This window comes from Schistocerca cancellata, chromosome 6, assembly GCF_023864275.1.
Source record: "Schistocerca cancellata isolate TAMUIC-IGC-003103 chromosome 6, iqSchCanc2.1, whole genome shotgun sequence".
Lineage (NCBI taxonomy): Eukaryota > Metazoa > Arthropoda > Insecta > Orthoptera > Acrididae > Schistocerca > Schistocerca cancellata.
This window is the reverse complement of record NC_064631.1, coordinates 175,361,438-175,377,730: the sequence shown is the minus strand read 5'-3', so window position 1 is coordinate 175,377,730 and position 16,293 is coordinate 175,361,438. Positions and strand designations below refer to the sequence as shown.

General features: G+C 36.3%; 2 protein-coding genes across 2 annotated transcripts in view; one reads left to right on the top strand and one right to left on the bottom strand.

The window, feature by feature from the left end:
* The window catches only part of LOC126190847 (putative phosphatidate phosphatase), a 121,757-nt gene extending 113,236 nt beyond the window's left edge, over positions 1–8,521 (top strand). The window contains exon 7 of the mRNA XM_049931432.1: positions 8,390–8,521. Coding sequence (XP_049787389.1) covers positions 8,390–8,421 — 32 coding nt within the window. The 3' untranslated portion in view covers positions 8,422–8,521. The remainder of the gene's footprint in view (positions 1–8,389) is intronic.
* Positions 8,522–9,514: 993 nt separating this feature from the next.
* Positions 9,515–16,293, bottom strand: part of LOC126191379 (ras-related protein Rab-43) — a 60,384-nt gene continuing 53,605 nt past the window's right edge. Inside the window, exon 5 of the mRNA XM_049932231.1 lies at positions 9,515–10,360. Coding sequence (XP_049788188.1) covers positions 10,253–10,360 — 108 coding nt within the window. The 3' untranslated portion in view covers positions 9,515–10,252. The remainder of the gene's footprint in view (positions 10,361–16,293) is intronic.

The following is a 16,293-nucleotide window of genomic DNA, read 5'->3' as shown; positions in this document are numbered from 1 at the left end:
GGATGCGACTACTCCCTATGTGATCCATACTTTGTAGCTGTTACTCCTCAATAGCTTTTCCATGTCTTTTGAGAGGAAAAGCAATTTTAAAGTAATGGGACAAAACATCAACAAATAATTGTGTTTACTTCTCACAGTCATTCTCACAATGAACATTTTCTTAAATCTCATAATTCAGCAGGTACTTATTTAACATTTGACATTAAACTGTTGGTATGTCTTCTGTACATGAGTTTGGATTTGTTTACACCCAGTTCTGTAAGTAAGAGACCCTTGTACTGGAAAACCCCGTTGGGCAACTTCTGTAAACCGAGTACTAGTGTAGAAACAGTGTTTATGAATGTAGCACTGACTGAATTGCAGGATTTGAGTGTTACTCTTGTAGGCATGTTGCCTGTGTTGAGACAGAGACAAAGAATGTGCTCAGTAGATTACTCACATCAGTTCATCCATGTGATTCAGTGGCAAAGTTTATATTAAAATCATCACAAAATATAATTCTATTGCATTTGGTCAGGTAAAAGTCCATAACTTGACCCAATTTATTTTGAAATACTTGAATGTTACCACCTGTTTTTGTGGTATAATCTCAAGAACAAGAAGCTCACAATGTTTCTCAACATTTAGGCTGTTGTAGTAGAATGAATGTGTGTTGATCGTACAATTTAGTGTCAGTGCACTGAAAATGAATATCTCAAGTCTCCATGTAGGATAATAAGTCTTTACAGTTAGAGTTTTAAGGTTTTGTGATCTGTCCAGCTTGTTTCCAAAAATTGAGGGAGATGTTCTTAATGTGTTAACTGGGTGACTGACTCTTGACTGTTTTTGTCGTCTCCCCTCATACACCTAACTCATTAATGAAAAGAACTGCAGTACACTACCTGCAGTATGCACTGATGGCACAGATAAGCAGTATGCACTGATAACATAGATAGTCTCAGAAATGAAAAACTGTCTAATACAATGTGTATTACAAACTGACTGAGTTAAAACCTTACATAAAAAGGGGAAATAAGCTCAGAAATACAAACCTATTGCTGTAATCTCAAGAATAAGCGAATTTATTGACAAAAGAATGTTAAAAGGAATCTTGTAATATTATAACAGTACTTATATGGTAGGTGAAGCATGGTTTCAGGCGAGGTTAAAGTACAATTTGCCCCTATGTACTTGAAAAAATAAATGAAGAGTCACAAGCAGAAGAGTATTTCTGGACCTCTCAAAAGCTTTCAGTAAAGTACATCAGGATCTGTTCTTATCAAAAATTGTAATGAGTTGCATCACTGGAAAACTCATGCAATTGCAAGAAGCATATTTAAAAGGCAAACAACAGTGTACAGAATTTATATATGATAATGTAGAAGTACTGGAGAGGTGATAGTCAAGAGGAGCCTTGGGGCTCCACTTTAGGTTATTCCTATTCATGTTACGTAAATGATTTCCCCAAGTTCTCTACATAATGAGCATCTGATCACTACGTATGGCAATGACACATCTAATGTTTGTTGTGCAGACAATGAAGCCAGCCTTACTGGAGAGCTTCAAAATTTTAGATCCAAATAGACAAAATATTATGAATGATAAGATTCCATCAAAAACATGTTCAGAATTAAATTTTTGGATTTATAGATAGATAACAGACTTCCGTGGAAGCAGCAAGTCAAAGAGATTATCATCATACATCTGAAACCCTAAATACTGCATATTTTGTGTAAATAATCCTTTCTTGTCTTATGGAATAGTACTGTGGGGTGTGACTTGCGATAATAACACGAGAAGACAGCCTTAAGGATCACGGTAAAAGTGAAACAAGGAACACTTCTGTAAAAGCCAATTCAGGTTCCAGCATTCTCGCAGTTTATGCCATGTATATGCTAGATCCCATTATGTGAGTGAAAGAAGACACTAAGGTCACAAATAGGAATATGAAAATTGACAACCACGATACAATACATAAAACAAACTTAATTGGTCAACATAAGGTTAAATTTAATGAAAAAAAAAACTGTAGGGTCTTGTACCATAGGAAGCAAGTGAGAGGATGTTATAATGGGTGGCCGGTATCCTCTTTCTATAACACAAATGCACATGTGTATTGTTTTTTATTTACATGAACTGTAAGTTTTACTTAAGTGGAATAGAGTCCACGTTCTGTGGTACAAGCTAATCAGTAATAGCCCTCTTGCAGACAATATTGGTGATCTCCTATTACAAAATTTAGCCTCACTGCTAGTCTTGATCTGGTCATTATGCACGGTCGTAGCCTGAGCGAGTCAGTGAGTGAGCTCGCACTACAACTAACTGACAGACGCCAAACTGAAATGTGAGTTGGTGAGTGAGTCTGGTCAGAGACGGTGGCCTAAGTACTTGCTGTGGAGAGGGCGTTGGCAGTGTGTTGCTTGTGAGTCTCTCTCTGGCCTGTCTCATGACAGGTGCGCTTGGTCGAGTGCCTACTATTGATCTTCGTGCCACATCTTTGCCAGCAGAAAACCCAGATGTCAAAGAAGCAATTTTTCATAATTTGATACCAAATGATCATAAGATGTTGACAGGAGATAGCTTTAAAAATCTACTAAAGGATGGGTTATTCATAGATGCCCTTATAACTTGGACTGAATAATGATTGTCCTACTGTTTGCGTTATTTAATAGTAGCATATTGTAAGAAATAATGCTGTAATTTGAACTTTATCAACATTATCCATGTGCCTAAAATTACGTATTATGAGCAGAAAAAAATGAATTTGAAAAACAATGTAAACAACATTTTTCTTACGAGAACTTCTCTGCATTTTGATGGACTTTCCTGTATTATTTATAATGAACAATGTCTGTATATTGTGAAGACCAACTTAGCATTAAATTACCTTTTCTAAGCTTGCTTAATTTTCCTTGCACTCGAGCCGTAATAACATTGCACATGTAATTATTGCAAAGGCCATTGAGCTGAAGTGAAATCTTCCTCAAATGTTATTTGAATTAACAATACAATCATTTCTGAATAATTTACAGATTTCTGAGAATTAATTATTTTCACTTTTTACCTGTTGCCTTGCACAAGACTCATTCACTAAGTCACAAATAACAATGAGCTATGTTAGTGTATATAACATTTGTACATGTAAGTTTACTAACACATAATTTCAGGTCTACAGAGCATTTTCTGTCTCACTTTTGTAGACATCATTTGCGCCAGCTGTTACTATGAAAATGTCAGTTATTTAACAATTCCACTTTAGTGGACTCAACATATTTATTACTTCAAACAGCACCAGGTTTCACAAAACCACGTCCTCTCAGATCCTATTTCACATTTAGCCAGGAAGCAATACTATGGCTGTGATTGCCACCTACCATGATCACTTTTCTAATTACACTGTCATCTCAAGAAGAAAATGTATTAAAAAAAATGTGAAATACTGTGGCATCATTCACGCAGTTGAGCAGTGCTTTGTAGCAAATATTTCAATGCACAGAAACTTGAAAATGAAATGAAAGAGCAGACTAGGTATACAGTGGATGGGTTGTGTGTACAGTGTGTCCATAATCAGACATCTATGTGATGTTAAAGATTCCTATCATTGTAACCACCAGCCATTTGGTATCCACTATTGGATTAAGGCTGCTGTTAGACTATTCCATCCGCGATGGTCTTCTCTTTGCACCCATGTTTCATTAATTAGTCATCTAGGTCAATCCCTTCAAATTCAACAAAGAACTGTCAATATCCATTGTATTAAAGGACAACAGTCAAAATGGCACAGTGTACATGTCTTTGAAGAGTGGACAGTTGATACATGTGCCTGCAGTGTTGGATAACCGAACATATCATGAGGCTGCATGAAGTTTTAAGTAATGTCATTTAAGTAATACTGAACGTAAGTACTTTGGTTTAATAATTGTCAGTTAAGAAAATATCTTGGTTCTAGGCTGAAGCTTTTGCACTCAATAAATGTGAATAACACATTAAATAAAATGATTTTAAAAATTAAGATTAATGAACACAAACCACTGAGACACTCCTGCAATACATAACTAATAGAGTTATTTGAAAATAATTTGGGGGAGACAAACACAAAATTTTACTCAAGTTTGCATCTTATTCACTATTGTTGTTCTCATCAATCCAAAGACTGGTTTCATGCAGATCCCCCTGTTAGTCTATTGTGTGCAAACCTTTTCATCTCTGCACAACTACTGCAACCTTCATTCATTTGAACATGCTTAATGTGATCAAGCCTTGGTCTCTTCCAGCAACTTTTACTCTTCACACTTCTCATCAGTTACCAGATAGAAAATTTTTTCATGCCTCAGAATGTACCGTATCGACCGATCCCTTCTCTTAGTCAAGTTGTACCATATACCTCTTTATCTTCCTAACTCAATTCAGTACCACCTCATCAGTTATCCAATCCATCCTTCCTATAATTCTTCTGTAGCACCTCATTTTAAAAGCTTATATCTTCTTTTTATCTGAACTGATTATTGTCCTTGTTTCATTTCCCTGCTAGGTTACACCCCAGATAAATAATTTCAGAAAATTGATTTCATTGTTAACTAATTCGTCTTTTTCAGAAAAGCTTTTCTGCACTTTGTTTCATCTATATTTTGGCCACATGAAGTTATTTTGCTGCTCTTATAGCAAAACTCATCTATTACTTATCATGTCTCATTTCTTCACCTAATTCTCTCAGTATCTACATTCAACTGGCCTTGTTTTACTTTAACTGATATTTATCTTGTAAGCGGCAGTCAAATGAAAACGGGACAGACAGAAAACAGTAAGTAAATTGTTTATTATTTCAAAAATAATTGCCATAACTGTTAATAGATTTATTCAACTGTGAGATGAGACAAGACAGTCAGAGCCTTCATGGAAAAATGTTTGCTGTTTGCCTATTGAACCATGATTGTACCGAAGCATGCACATCTTTGTCTGAAGCACATCAACACCTACAAATGTCTTTCTTCAGAGCTCCAAAAATATGGAAATCACACGGGGAGAGATTGGGACTGTATCAAGAACGTGTAAGGGCTTCCCAGCGAAACTTCTGCAGTGTACCGGAAACAACCTTGGCAACATGTGGGCAGGCCCAAGGTTGTTTCAATAATGCTGCATTAATTTCACTGGAAAGCCCTTACACATCCTCCAATCTCTCCCCATGTGATTTTCATATGTATGGAGCCCCAAAGAAATACACACATAACTGCTGATTAGCTTCAGATAAAGAGGTATACAGCTGGGTACAATCATGTAGGCAACTGCACATATTTTTCCACGAAGCCATTGACCATCTTGTCTCATAGTGGAATAATAGTTATGGTGATTACTTTTGAGACAATGAACAATTTGCTTACTTTTTTTCAACATTTGACTACACTTACATAATCTCTTTTCAAGATACCATCCATTCTGTTCAACTGCTCCTCCTTTACCATCTTTGACAAAATTGCGGTATCATTGGCAAATGTCAAAGCTTGTAATTCTTAAATGATGACAGTTTTAACTCTTCTCACTGAACTTTAATGCCTTTTCCAAATTTCTCCTTGGTTTCCTTTAATGCTCACTCAATGTACAGACTGAATAACATCAAGGATAGACTGCAAATCTGACTCGCCCCTTTCTCAACAAATGTTCCTATTTCACGCCCTTCAGCTCATATAACTGCAATCTGGTTTCTGTACAAGTTGTAGATAGAATATTGCTCCCTGTATTTTATCCCTGCTACCTCCAGCATTAACAAAGAATACTTTTTAATGATAATTTATTTACAGGGGCGTTAGTTGTTTTTGTTTTTGTACTACTGTAAATATACATCTGAACAGAAAGATGCTACTCTGGGAAAGAGTTGGTGATTTTCTACATATGCTATTGGAAATATATTTATCTACCTCAGCAATTAATTGTGTTTATTTACTTTTGTTATTTTTTTCTTTACACACACACACACACACACACACACACACACACACACACACACATATGCACAGGGTGTCCCATTGATCTTGACGACCCCCAAATAACTGTTTGTCCAGATGCAAATTACAAAATGTGTCAAGCAAATGTTCTTTAGCCGTCATGGGGATGTCAATCAGCATGATTGCCTTCATTGTAGCTTTGTTTTTTACAAAAATATGAACAGCGGTACGACTTTTTTAAATGGCACCCTGTATTTTTTATTCGGTAATTCATTTCCTCTCCTAAAAACCTATTCAAAAATGTATCACAGTGTACAATTCACTGAAACACAGGTAAAATGCACACCCCTCATTCTGTTAACCATCGTCAGTTGAAGAGTTGTGTGAGTAGAATGTATACCAACAAAGAGAAGGTAGACATGCTACTCAACTATGGGGAATGTAAGTTAGCAGCACAGTAATTGCAATACTGTTTTCTTATGTACGGGTACATTTAGCACAGTAGTTTAGTCCTTTTAAATACTGTTGTGTAGAGTAGTCATACAGGAAAGGCTGTCCTTCCTACAAACTGCATTGATATAACATTTCTCTTATTGTTGTTGTTGTTGAAAGTAAGCAAAATGCTCGGAACTGTACATAGAGCAATATTCTGAGAAGAACCCACTTCCTGACGGATGTTTCCTCGTCTTGTTGCAACACTTCAGGAAACGGGAAGTTTCAACCCATGAGAATGCAATCGTCATAGCACTCACACAGACGAAGCTGTTGTTCTCACTTCCGTTGCTATGAATCCACATGTGAGCACACAACAGCTTGAACATGAGATTGGCATTCCTAAAACCAGTGTACATTGTATTCTTACACGTCACCGGTTCCATCTGTACCATGTACAACTACATCAAGAGTTACATGGGAATGATTTCCCAAATTGTGTATAGTTCTGTCAGTGGGCACAGCAGCAAATCCTCACCAACCCGAATTACTTCTCCAATTTCTATTTACTGATGAATGTTCCTTCTCAAACAAAGGACAGGTAAATACAAGGAACATGCATTATTGGTCCAGTGACAACCCACAATGGCTTAGACAGATGGAACATCAGCGTCAATAGAGAGTTAAAACGTCTGATGTGGGATGCTTGGTACTACAATTATTGGCCCCTATTTCATCAATGGTAGTCTAAATGGCACAGCATATGCCAACTTTCTGAGACGAATTCTTCCTCCTCTTCTGGATGAAGTGTCGCTAACAACCAGAATGCTTATGTGATAACACGATGGATGTCCAGCACATAATACCTTACGTGCACGTCATGTTCTGAACTTAAGGTATCCTGCCAGATGGATTGGTTGAGGAGGAACAGTTACTTGGTCTGCTAGGTCTCCTGATATAAATCCTCTGGATTTTTTTCTTTGAGGATGAATTAAAGACGTTGTCTATTACTAAATTCCAACAATTCCAGAGGGCATGCAGGAATGTATCGTGCTTGCTTGTAATTCTCTTCAGTAAGCAACACTGGAAGCTGTAAATCATTCTTTCATTCAACGAGTGCACCAGTATATCGGTATCCAGGGTCACCACTTGGAGCACCTTTGAATGTTCTACTCCTGGGCAATGGTACAGGCAAGTCAAAGTCAATTTTGTGTTATGTTTTCACTTGGTTTTCATCTGTTTTCTGACAACTCCAGCAAGTGGACGAGTTTGTGATCGCGGGCTCAGAGTCAATGTTGTGTTATGTAATTAATAACGTTGTGTTTCAGTGAATGGTACATTGTGATACATTTTTGAATAGGTCTTTAGAAGAGGAAATGAATTACTGAATAATAAATACAGGGCGTCATTTAAAAAAGTCATACCACTGTTCATATCTTTGTTTTTTTACAAAGCTACAGTGAATGCAATCATGTCCTCGTGAAGCTAAAGAACATTTGCTTGAAACATTTTGCAATTTGCATCTGGAAACTATATTTATACAGAATATTAACAGAGAAGGGGGAAAACATATGGCAGAAGGAAAATAAATAGTTACAAAATGTAGCAATAGATGGTGCTGTAAGCATCACAATTTAATAGTGGTCGACTGAATCATACAACAATGTCTAAGGGGTATGTTTGACAGTAAACAAGCTGTACTGCTCAGTGTGCATGGGTGTACAGGTGTGATACTGTTCGTTACGTAAGCCTATCAACCAAGGCAAGGTCGTATTACATTGGATGGGAAAAATCGGTTTTTAATTGTCCTGATGCCAAAAACCACATAAAAAGCATAAATCAAAATCAAATCCGTGTGACTGGCCCAAAACATGTTCAATATGCTGTCCACCATGATGTGCTACAAGTTGAAATCGAGAAACAGGATGTTTCACAACTGATTGAAATGTTTCCGGGATCATGTTCAGAACGTGTTGCGCAATGTGTGCCTTCAATGCAGCTAAGTTTGCAATCAGAACTCAGAACACAACATTTTTCAGATAGCTCCATCGCCAGAAGTCATAGAGATTAAGATCAGGTGATCAGGACAGCCAGGCTGGAGGGAAATGGCGGCTGATATTCTAGCATTTCCAAAATGGCACATCAGCAGCTGCTTAACTGGATTTGCAACGTGCGGAGGTGTGCCATCTTGCATAAAAATTATGCCATTCACACTGTTGGAGACCTGGAATGATCTGGTGCTTAAAAAGACTCTCAAAGCTCTTACCTGCGACATTACAGGTAGTGTAGCTCGTACTGCAACTTCTTGTTAAAAAGACTGTGCCTAACATCTATAGCTCGAAGACTGAACTCATTTCATATGAAAAAAATATATGTAAGTCTTATGACCTGCCCCTTGAGTGGTACTGTCTTCTGTTGCCAATTTACAGAATTATTTTGAAAGAAACATTAGCTGCTGTCTTGAATGGCTGAGCCAATGTGACCACACTGACAATTTTGTTTGTGTACTAGTTAGATTTTGCATTTGGCTGTAATTCTGCTACAAATATATCTTGTTTGTTGAGCGAGCAAGAAATTCTGGAAGCTCAAGAGCAAGAAATCTCTCAATAACTTACCTCACACTTTTCTTTGGGAGGAAAATTATATTTCCGTATCATTATTCTGAAATTTGTAATCTAGTAAAGAAGTAAAGTAAATATGAAAAATAAATCTTGAAGCTAGGCCCTTTTTTTAGTATTATTCTTGGAGATTCACCAGTTACATACATGCCAGTAACTTTAAATAATGGCATAAATGGCTGGTTCCCTAGGACCTCCAAAGCGGCAACAGAATTTTTAAAAATGTATTAATACAAGTATAATACAAAAGGCTCTGGAAGGAACAGGAATCGGAGATTTACAACAGGGTAATAAAAAGGCAGGCTTTCACAGGTTTCCAGCTCAGCATTACACCCCAGGGCAAAATCATGGACAGAAGAATGAAGTAGGTTCCAAAGTATGACAATAAAAGAATACTGGACAAGGAAAAAGACAAAAAGAAACAAAAGTTGACCCAAATTAATGACATCCTCAGATGTCCAAAATGAAAATAAGAAGCAGACAAGCATAGGAAACAGTTGCTGAGTTAAACACTGATTATTGTTTCTCTGAATATTAAACTTTTAATAATTTTTTAAAACAATGTCAACTATATAAAATACTGGTTATGTTTATCGTAATACTGTTTTACAAAAATATAAGATCTGATGGAGGTTACTGTGCTAAACATAAACAAGAAAAACAAAGCATTTTAAAGAAACAAGAAAAACAATGCATTTTAAAAAACAATAAACATTTTCAAAATACATTTTGTGTTTTCCACATAAAAAGATGAGTTTCAAGTTATGACACCTACTATAATAAAATCACAATAGTGTAACATCACTTTTTAATGATACTGTCATAAAATTTTCATACAAGATCAAAACAAAAACACTTTATACAATGTAGAAAATTCATTTCATTTGAAAAATATGATACAAAATGCCATTTTTCACACATAAACAGCATTCAGATCTATAACATTGTGAATTGTGATACAATTAAATTCTCTTAAAATAGTGTACAGTATTTATGACATAAATATTATTATATTTCATCTTTCACATGCACACCCTGTGTGCACTTACACACACACACACACACACACACACACACACACACACACCACACAGTTTATATACAATTAAAATATTGCAAAATGGCATCCATAAATAAATTTGTACAACTTCTGTGGCACTTTTGTCAATAATGAGCCTTTTAATGTCTTACAAAATTAAACTTATGTGAGACAGTGAGTGTACATAAACTGAATTAATTTTTGGAACAATATTAATGATGAGATGAACACACTGTAACGCAGGATCAAATTCTGTAGCTGCAACTGCTGCAACGAGATACTGTTTTTCCTTCTCCTAATCTAATTGTTTCCCTCTCCACACTTTCAGTATAAGTGTTTGCATCATGTCTTCGCTGAAATAAACAACACTACATTGTATTATTAGTGCAGCAATAACACAAAACAGTGTGACATTATAATTTTATATAGAGTATAACCCACAAAAAACAATTTAATCATTGCTAACACAAGGTTTAAGAATTAAGAAAGAAGACTGTACATATCAAAAAGATCTGAAGATGTAGAAAGATTTCAGATAAAATTATGTAAAAGTAAAACACTGATTTTGTGCCAGATTTTGAACTCTCGTACATTTTCAAGGGCAGGTGCAAGCTCTGATAATTAATAGGTTATGAACTGCACATTAAAAATGAATAAATTGCAGGAACATAGGAAATTAAGGAAACTGAACCAGGGCAAAGGTTACTGAGAGTTTCATTGGAAGCGTTAGGCAATTATTGGCTAAAACAGGAAAATAAATACAAAAGAAGATAAATAAGTAGATTCAAGAAGTGATATAGTGATAGCAGCAGAGGATTAAATAGACACAAAGACAAGGCCCAATAGAAATGCTTGGATACTACTTATCTTGGATGTTAACTAAGAAAGGCAAAAGAAATGAAATTTTTAAGGAATATTAAAAGATATACCCTCAGATCAAGTACAAAACAATATTACAAGAGAACAATTTATACATACTGTACAAATGAAAAACTGAGCAAAATAGTATACAATTGAAGTAACATACTTACAAATGAAGAAGACAGACTTGTTGAATAAGTAATTAATTATGAACAAACAGTGAAGACAGAAAGAGCTGTAAAGCATGCTCCATGAAGTGAAGAATGCAAGTGAAGAAGGTGATGGTGGTGAAAATATAAGAATGCTGCAAATGAAGCAGGCAAATGGGAATACCTACATATCAAAATTCACATTGACAAGTGGTGTCAAATACCAAAACAGGAATGGCTAGAGGAGAAAAGCAAACCCTTAAAAGCACGTATGACTGGAAGAAACAGATACCACAAATGCAAAAATTAAAGATACATTTGCAGGAGAGAGAAACATCTACATGAACATTACATATCTGATGACATGCCAGCAGGGAAAGAAGAGAAAGCTGACAGTAGACGAAATATGCAAAAGAACTATTCACAGGAAAGAAAAATGAATACAATGAAAAACCTAAGTGAAAACAAGACCCCTGGAATAGATGGCATTCCCTCAGAACTATAGAAATATTTGGGAGAGTCAGCCATGACAAAACTATTCCACCTGATGTGTAAGTAATACAAACACACGAGAAATATCCTCCATTTTTATGAAGAATATATTAATTCCAATTCCAAAGAAGGCAGGTGCTGACAAATGTGAATAGTGTGAAAAGTTAATGTTCTGAAATAACAACACAAATTATTTATAGAATAATGGAAAGATGGTTCGAAGATGACCTCTTTAAAGAGCAGCTTGGTTTTCGGAGAAATGTAGCAACATGCAGGCAGTGAGATAATGACTTATCTTAGAAGTAAACAGCACCAACTTGACCTCATTTGTTATGGAGGAAAAAAAGCACACTTGCAGGAGACCAGCCACCAAAATCCAACCTGTGCAAAGAATGAGGCCATAATTTTCATAGTATGCAGTTAGAGAACTACAACATAAAAATGTTCAAAGCAACAGTGTATCTGACATCAGCTGACACCCAGTGCACGAATGTTTAAAAGCTATTCTTTCAGATCATCATATTATCAGAATTTCGACCCAAATTTTCACACAGGATTGATTTCTTGGGTTTATATCTTGCAAGTGTACTTTCTTCCTCTTTAAAATATGATGTCATGTTTTCTAGATAGAGGACACAATGAAAAAAGGCAAACCTACATATACAGCTTTTGACAAATATGCTCTTTGAATTTCTGAAGGCAGCAGGGATGAAATGAAGTGCTATTGACAATTTGTGTAGAAACCAGGTAAGAGATACAGTGGAAAATCCAGGATGGAATGTAACAATATTATGAGAAGAAAAATTGCTAATCACATTATAGTGGAGATGCCGAGTTGTAGACAGATACAAGATATGAAGGATGTTAAATGGGATCATTAGTTGGAAAGGAAGTGGGAATGAATTGTAGCCTATTGCAGATATTATTCAATCTGTAGATTGAACGTGCAGTAAAAGAAACCAAAGTGAAATTTGGAAATGGTGTTGCAGTTCATGAAGAAATAAAAACTTTGAGGTTTGCCAACAACATTATAATTCTGTCATAGACTGCGAAGGACTTGGAGGAGTAGTTGAAAGGAATGTATAGTGTCTTGAAATGAGGTTGTAATATGAACATAAACAAAAGTAAAACAAGGGTAACGTAGTGTAGTCAAATCAGGCAATGCTGAGGTATTTTTATTAGGAAATAATACACTGAACACAGATGAATTTTGCTACTAGGAAAACAAAATAACTGACAGTGGTGGAAGTACAGAGTATATAAAATGCAGACTTGCAATAGCAAGAAAAGCTTTTCTGAAAAAGAAATCAAACAATGGAAAATCTGTGATGTAACAATGCTAATATGAATTATGATACGTTTCTACTCACCTCATAGACAAGGCATTTAAAAGTAGACTAAGCTATTGCATAAAGTCTTTCTTCACTTCTATATGGTGGGTCGCACTCTATCCTAACTAATACTGTTTTATGAAAAAGACATATTTGAGATTTAATTGTTAGGAAGTATTATCTGGAAGTGCCTATCTAGAGTTTAGCCTTGTACGCAAGTGAAATGTAGGTGGTAAATAGTACCAAAATTCCACTCATTCTACCTTCCTTGACTGTCTTATTCTGCCCATGTTGGAAAGTACTGTTCAACAAACCTTGGTCATTATTCAATTTTAGTCTTTACCAAAATATCTAACCATAATGTAGGAACATTTTTTGCATCCTATGATAGCAGGTTCATCTAGATTATGAATCTGAATACACAAAGTTTGACTGTCAACTCGTCGTTGTGACTTTTGTACCAACATTTTAATCATGACTTGACATACAGTCCGCTTCATTTGCATTTGTTTTAGGATACATTAATCAGGAAAAGTGTCAAAGCACGCCTTGCAAACATTCTATCACTGTGAATGGTACATGGCACTCAACAACAAAACTGGCAAGTTTTATTTGGTCTCCATGTGCTAATCTTTGAATGCCACTTCCACTAGTAACTTAACTGAAAACTGTAAAGCCTCTTCACAGGCTACAGAAAAACACTTCACATATGTAATGTATCAACAAAAATATCCACTTTTTGAAAATATAATGTAATTGGCTAGAGAAAACATCTACTTGCCAAGCAGTGGCAGGAGAACACCAATCCTGTTTGGTAAGTCTTCCTTACCTGGAGTTCTGGGTGGCTTTTCTGAACTCTATCCCTTTTCCTAAACCTCATCTGTTCTTTTGATTCACCCCTCTTCCTTCCCCTTCAACTCTTCTGCCAGACGAAGAAGTTACTGGCTCTGAAAGCTTGCGTACGTAATACCTTTTTTTATCTTTCCAATGTGCTTTTCACTTTTGATGTGTATTCTTACACTTCTTGTTTCTGAAATAAGTTACATCAGAGAAACTCTAGTCCCCACAGTCCGCAATACTTTCCCACCACTGTCTTTCTTATCTGTGTTTCACCATTGTACTTTTAGGATGACTTTCTGCATAACACATTGCTTGTATAGCTCATTCAATACTCTTCCAGAAAAGAATGTGAATTTTACTTTCATAGTGAACAGTCACTTGAGTTCAACACTGGATACTGCACACTAATCTTCAGTAGCTCATGAGGACCTCAAACCTGAGCTGAAAATGATCCCTCATATTCAAGAAAGGCAATGCTGACTGGTACAATGGTTCCAATATTATCAGTCATTACTATAGTGAAACAATGTATGTTGATTAATGTTGTAAGTTGCTGGTTGAAATATAACAAATACAATACAGACGGATCATGCCACTATTATCTTCGGAAAGAGCACATTGTAAAGTCTAGAGAAATAGATTTACTTGCTCTTTTAGTGATAGAGGCAAAGTTTTCATAGAGAGAAAAATAAATAAATTACCGAGTCATGAACAGTGATAAAATACTTCAATTCCAAAAGTTTAACTTCAAAAGTTTTAAAAGAATTAGGTTTGACACTGAAGGAAATTTTCAACATTTGTGAAGTGTGTCCATGCATCCATTGAATATGCTGAAATCAAACAATGGAAAATCCATGATGGAATGTAACAATATTGTGAAAAGGATAGTTGCAAAAACCCATATAACTGGCGAGACTGGTAAGATGCCATACGCAAACATACTGATGGCCTGTGCTCATCAGATTTTACATGAAGTAGTGAGTATGGTAATACTTTTGGCTAATAGGTGTGAGTCCATGTCATGCGACAACATTTCAGCCAGATATTTGAGACTATCTGGCTGCATCAACTTCTTGGCTTTCGATATTTGCCTAGACATGACTTCTGTAGCACCACGCAGAGGACATGTGTGACTTATGGTTTGTCACAGATGCAAACAGTCATTGTCCCCCAGTTACATTTAGTGTAACTACAGAAAAAAAGACACTAGCTGCCTAAAAGTATTGAATAATGGCTTACCACAGGGATCCGTCCTTGCTCCTCTCTTGCTTAATCTCTGTTATCCCTCCACACAGTCCAGAAAGTTTGGCTATGCCGACAACTGGACAATAGCTACCCAACACAAAACCTTTGAAAGAACTGACGAAATTCTAACTTCTGATCTAAATATCTTAAGCCACTATTTCCACATATGGAGGTTACAACCAATCTCAAATAAAACAGAAGTTTCATGTTTTCACCTGTCCAATAGATTGGAACACAGAGCCTTCGATATCTATTTTGAAGGAGACAAACTCCATCATAATATGCACCCAAAATACCTTGGGATTACATTAGATAGGGCCCTCTCTTTCAAGGAGCACTTGACACAAACATCTGCTAAGCTTAAAACTAGAAACAGCATTCTCCATAACTCTGCAGCTCTCGTTGGGGATTGTCAGCAGACACTCTCCGGGTATCAACACTCAGTTTGGTATACTCAGCAGCAGAGTACTGTGCGCCTGTCTGGCTTAATGGTCCACATGTAAAAAAGACATAGGTACGACTGAATGAGGCCATGTGCATTGTTAACGGATCAATAAGTCTTCTTCCACATACTGGCTGCCCATCTTGAGCCACATTGCACCTCCTTATATCAAACTGAAGAGCTTGCTACTGCATGAATACGAGAAGACTATTAATAACACTGACCTTACAATAATAAACAGCGTATTCACTGGGGGCGAAAAAGACTACGATCAAGACATACCACTTCCACCACAGCCAGAATGCTCATGGAACCTGAATTCAATCCCATTGATGAATGGGAATGCCGCTGGCAATAAAACTGTTCCCCACAATGCTTGAAGCTGCCTTGTATCCAGAAGAAACCCCTGGATTCGACCAGCTTCAGGCAATTTGGACTACCTCGAACTGCATCCACTCTACAAGTGGGGCAAATCTTGATCACCATCGTGTGACTTTGGTGCTGAACGACAGATAATTGCTCATGTTGTATCGACATGTCCTGCGCGTGCCTACAAAGGTCCGTTAGAAGGCTTCCTCACTGCGACGAGTGATATTATAAAATACATAAAAGACCTTGATATCCATCTATAGCTGTTATTCGTGTTATTTTATGCTGGAGAGCTATGCTTAAATGTTGATGTGTATTAGTTTTGTAATCTTTGTATGTATTGCCATACAGTAAATAAATCCATATATAGCTGTTATTTGTGTTATTTTATGCTGGAGAGCTGTGCTTAAATATTGACGTGTAGTAGTTTTGTAATCTTTGTATGTATTGCCATACGGTAAATAAATGACTAATAGGTGCTGCATTCGTTAACCAGAGACAAAAAATGCAGTCTAATTTTGCGGCAGAATGTTTAAAATTATTTAAATACAACTCCA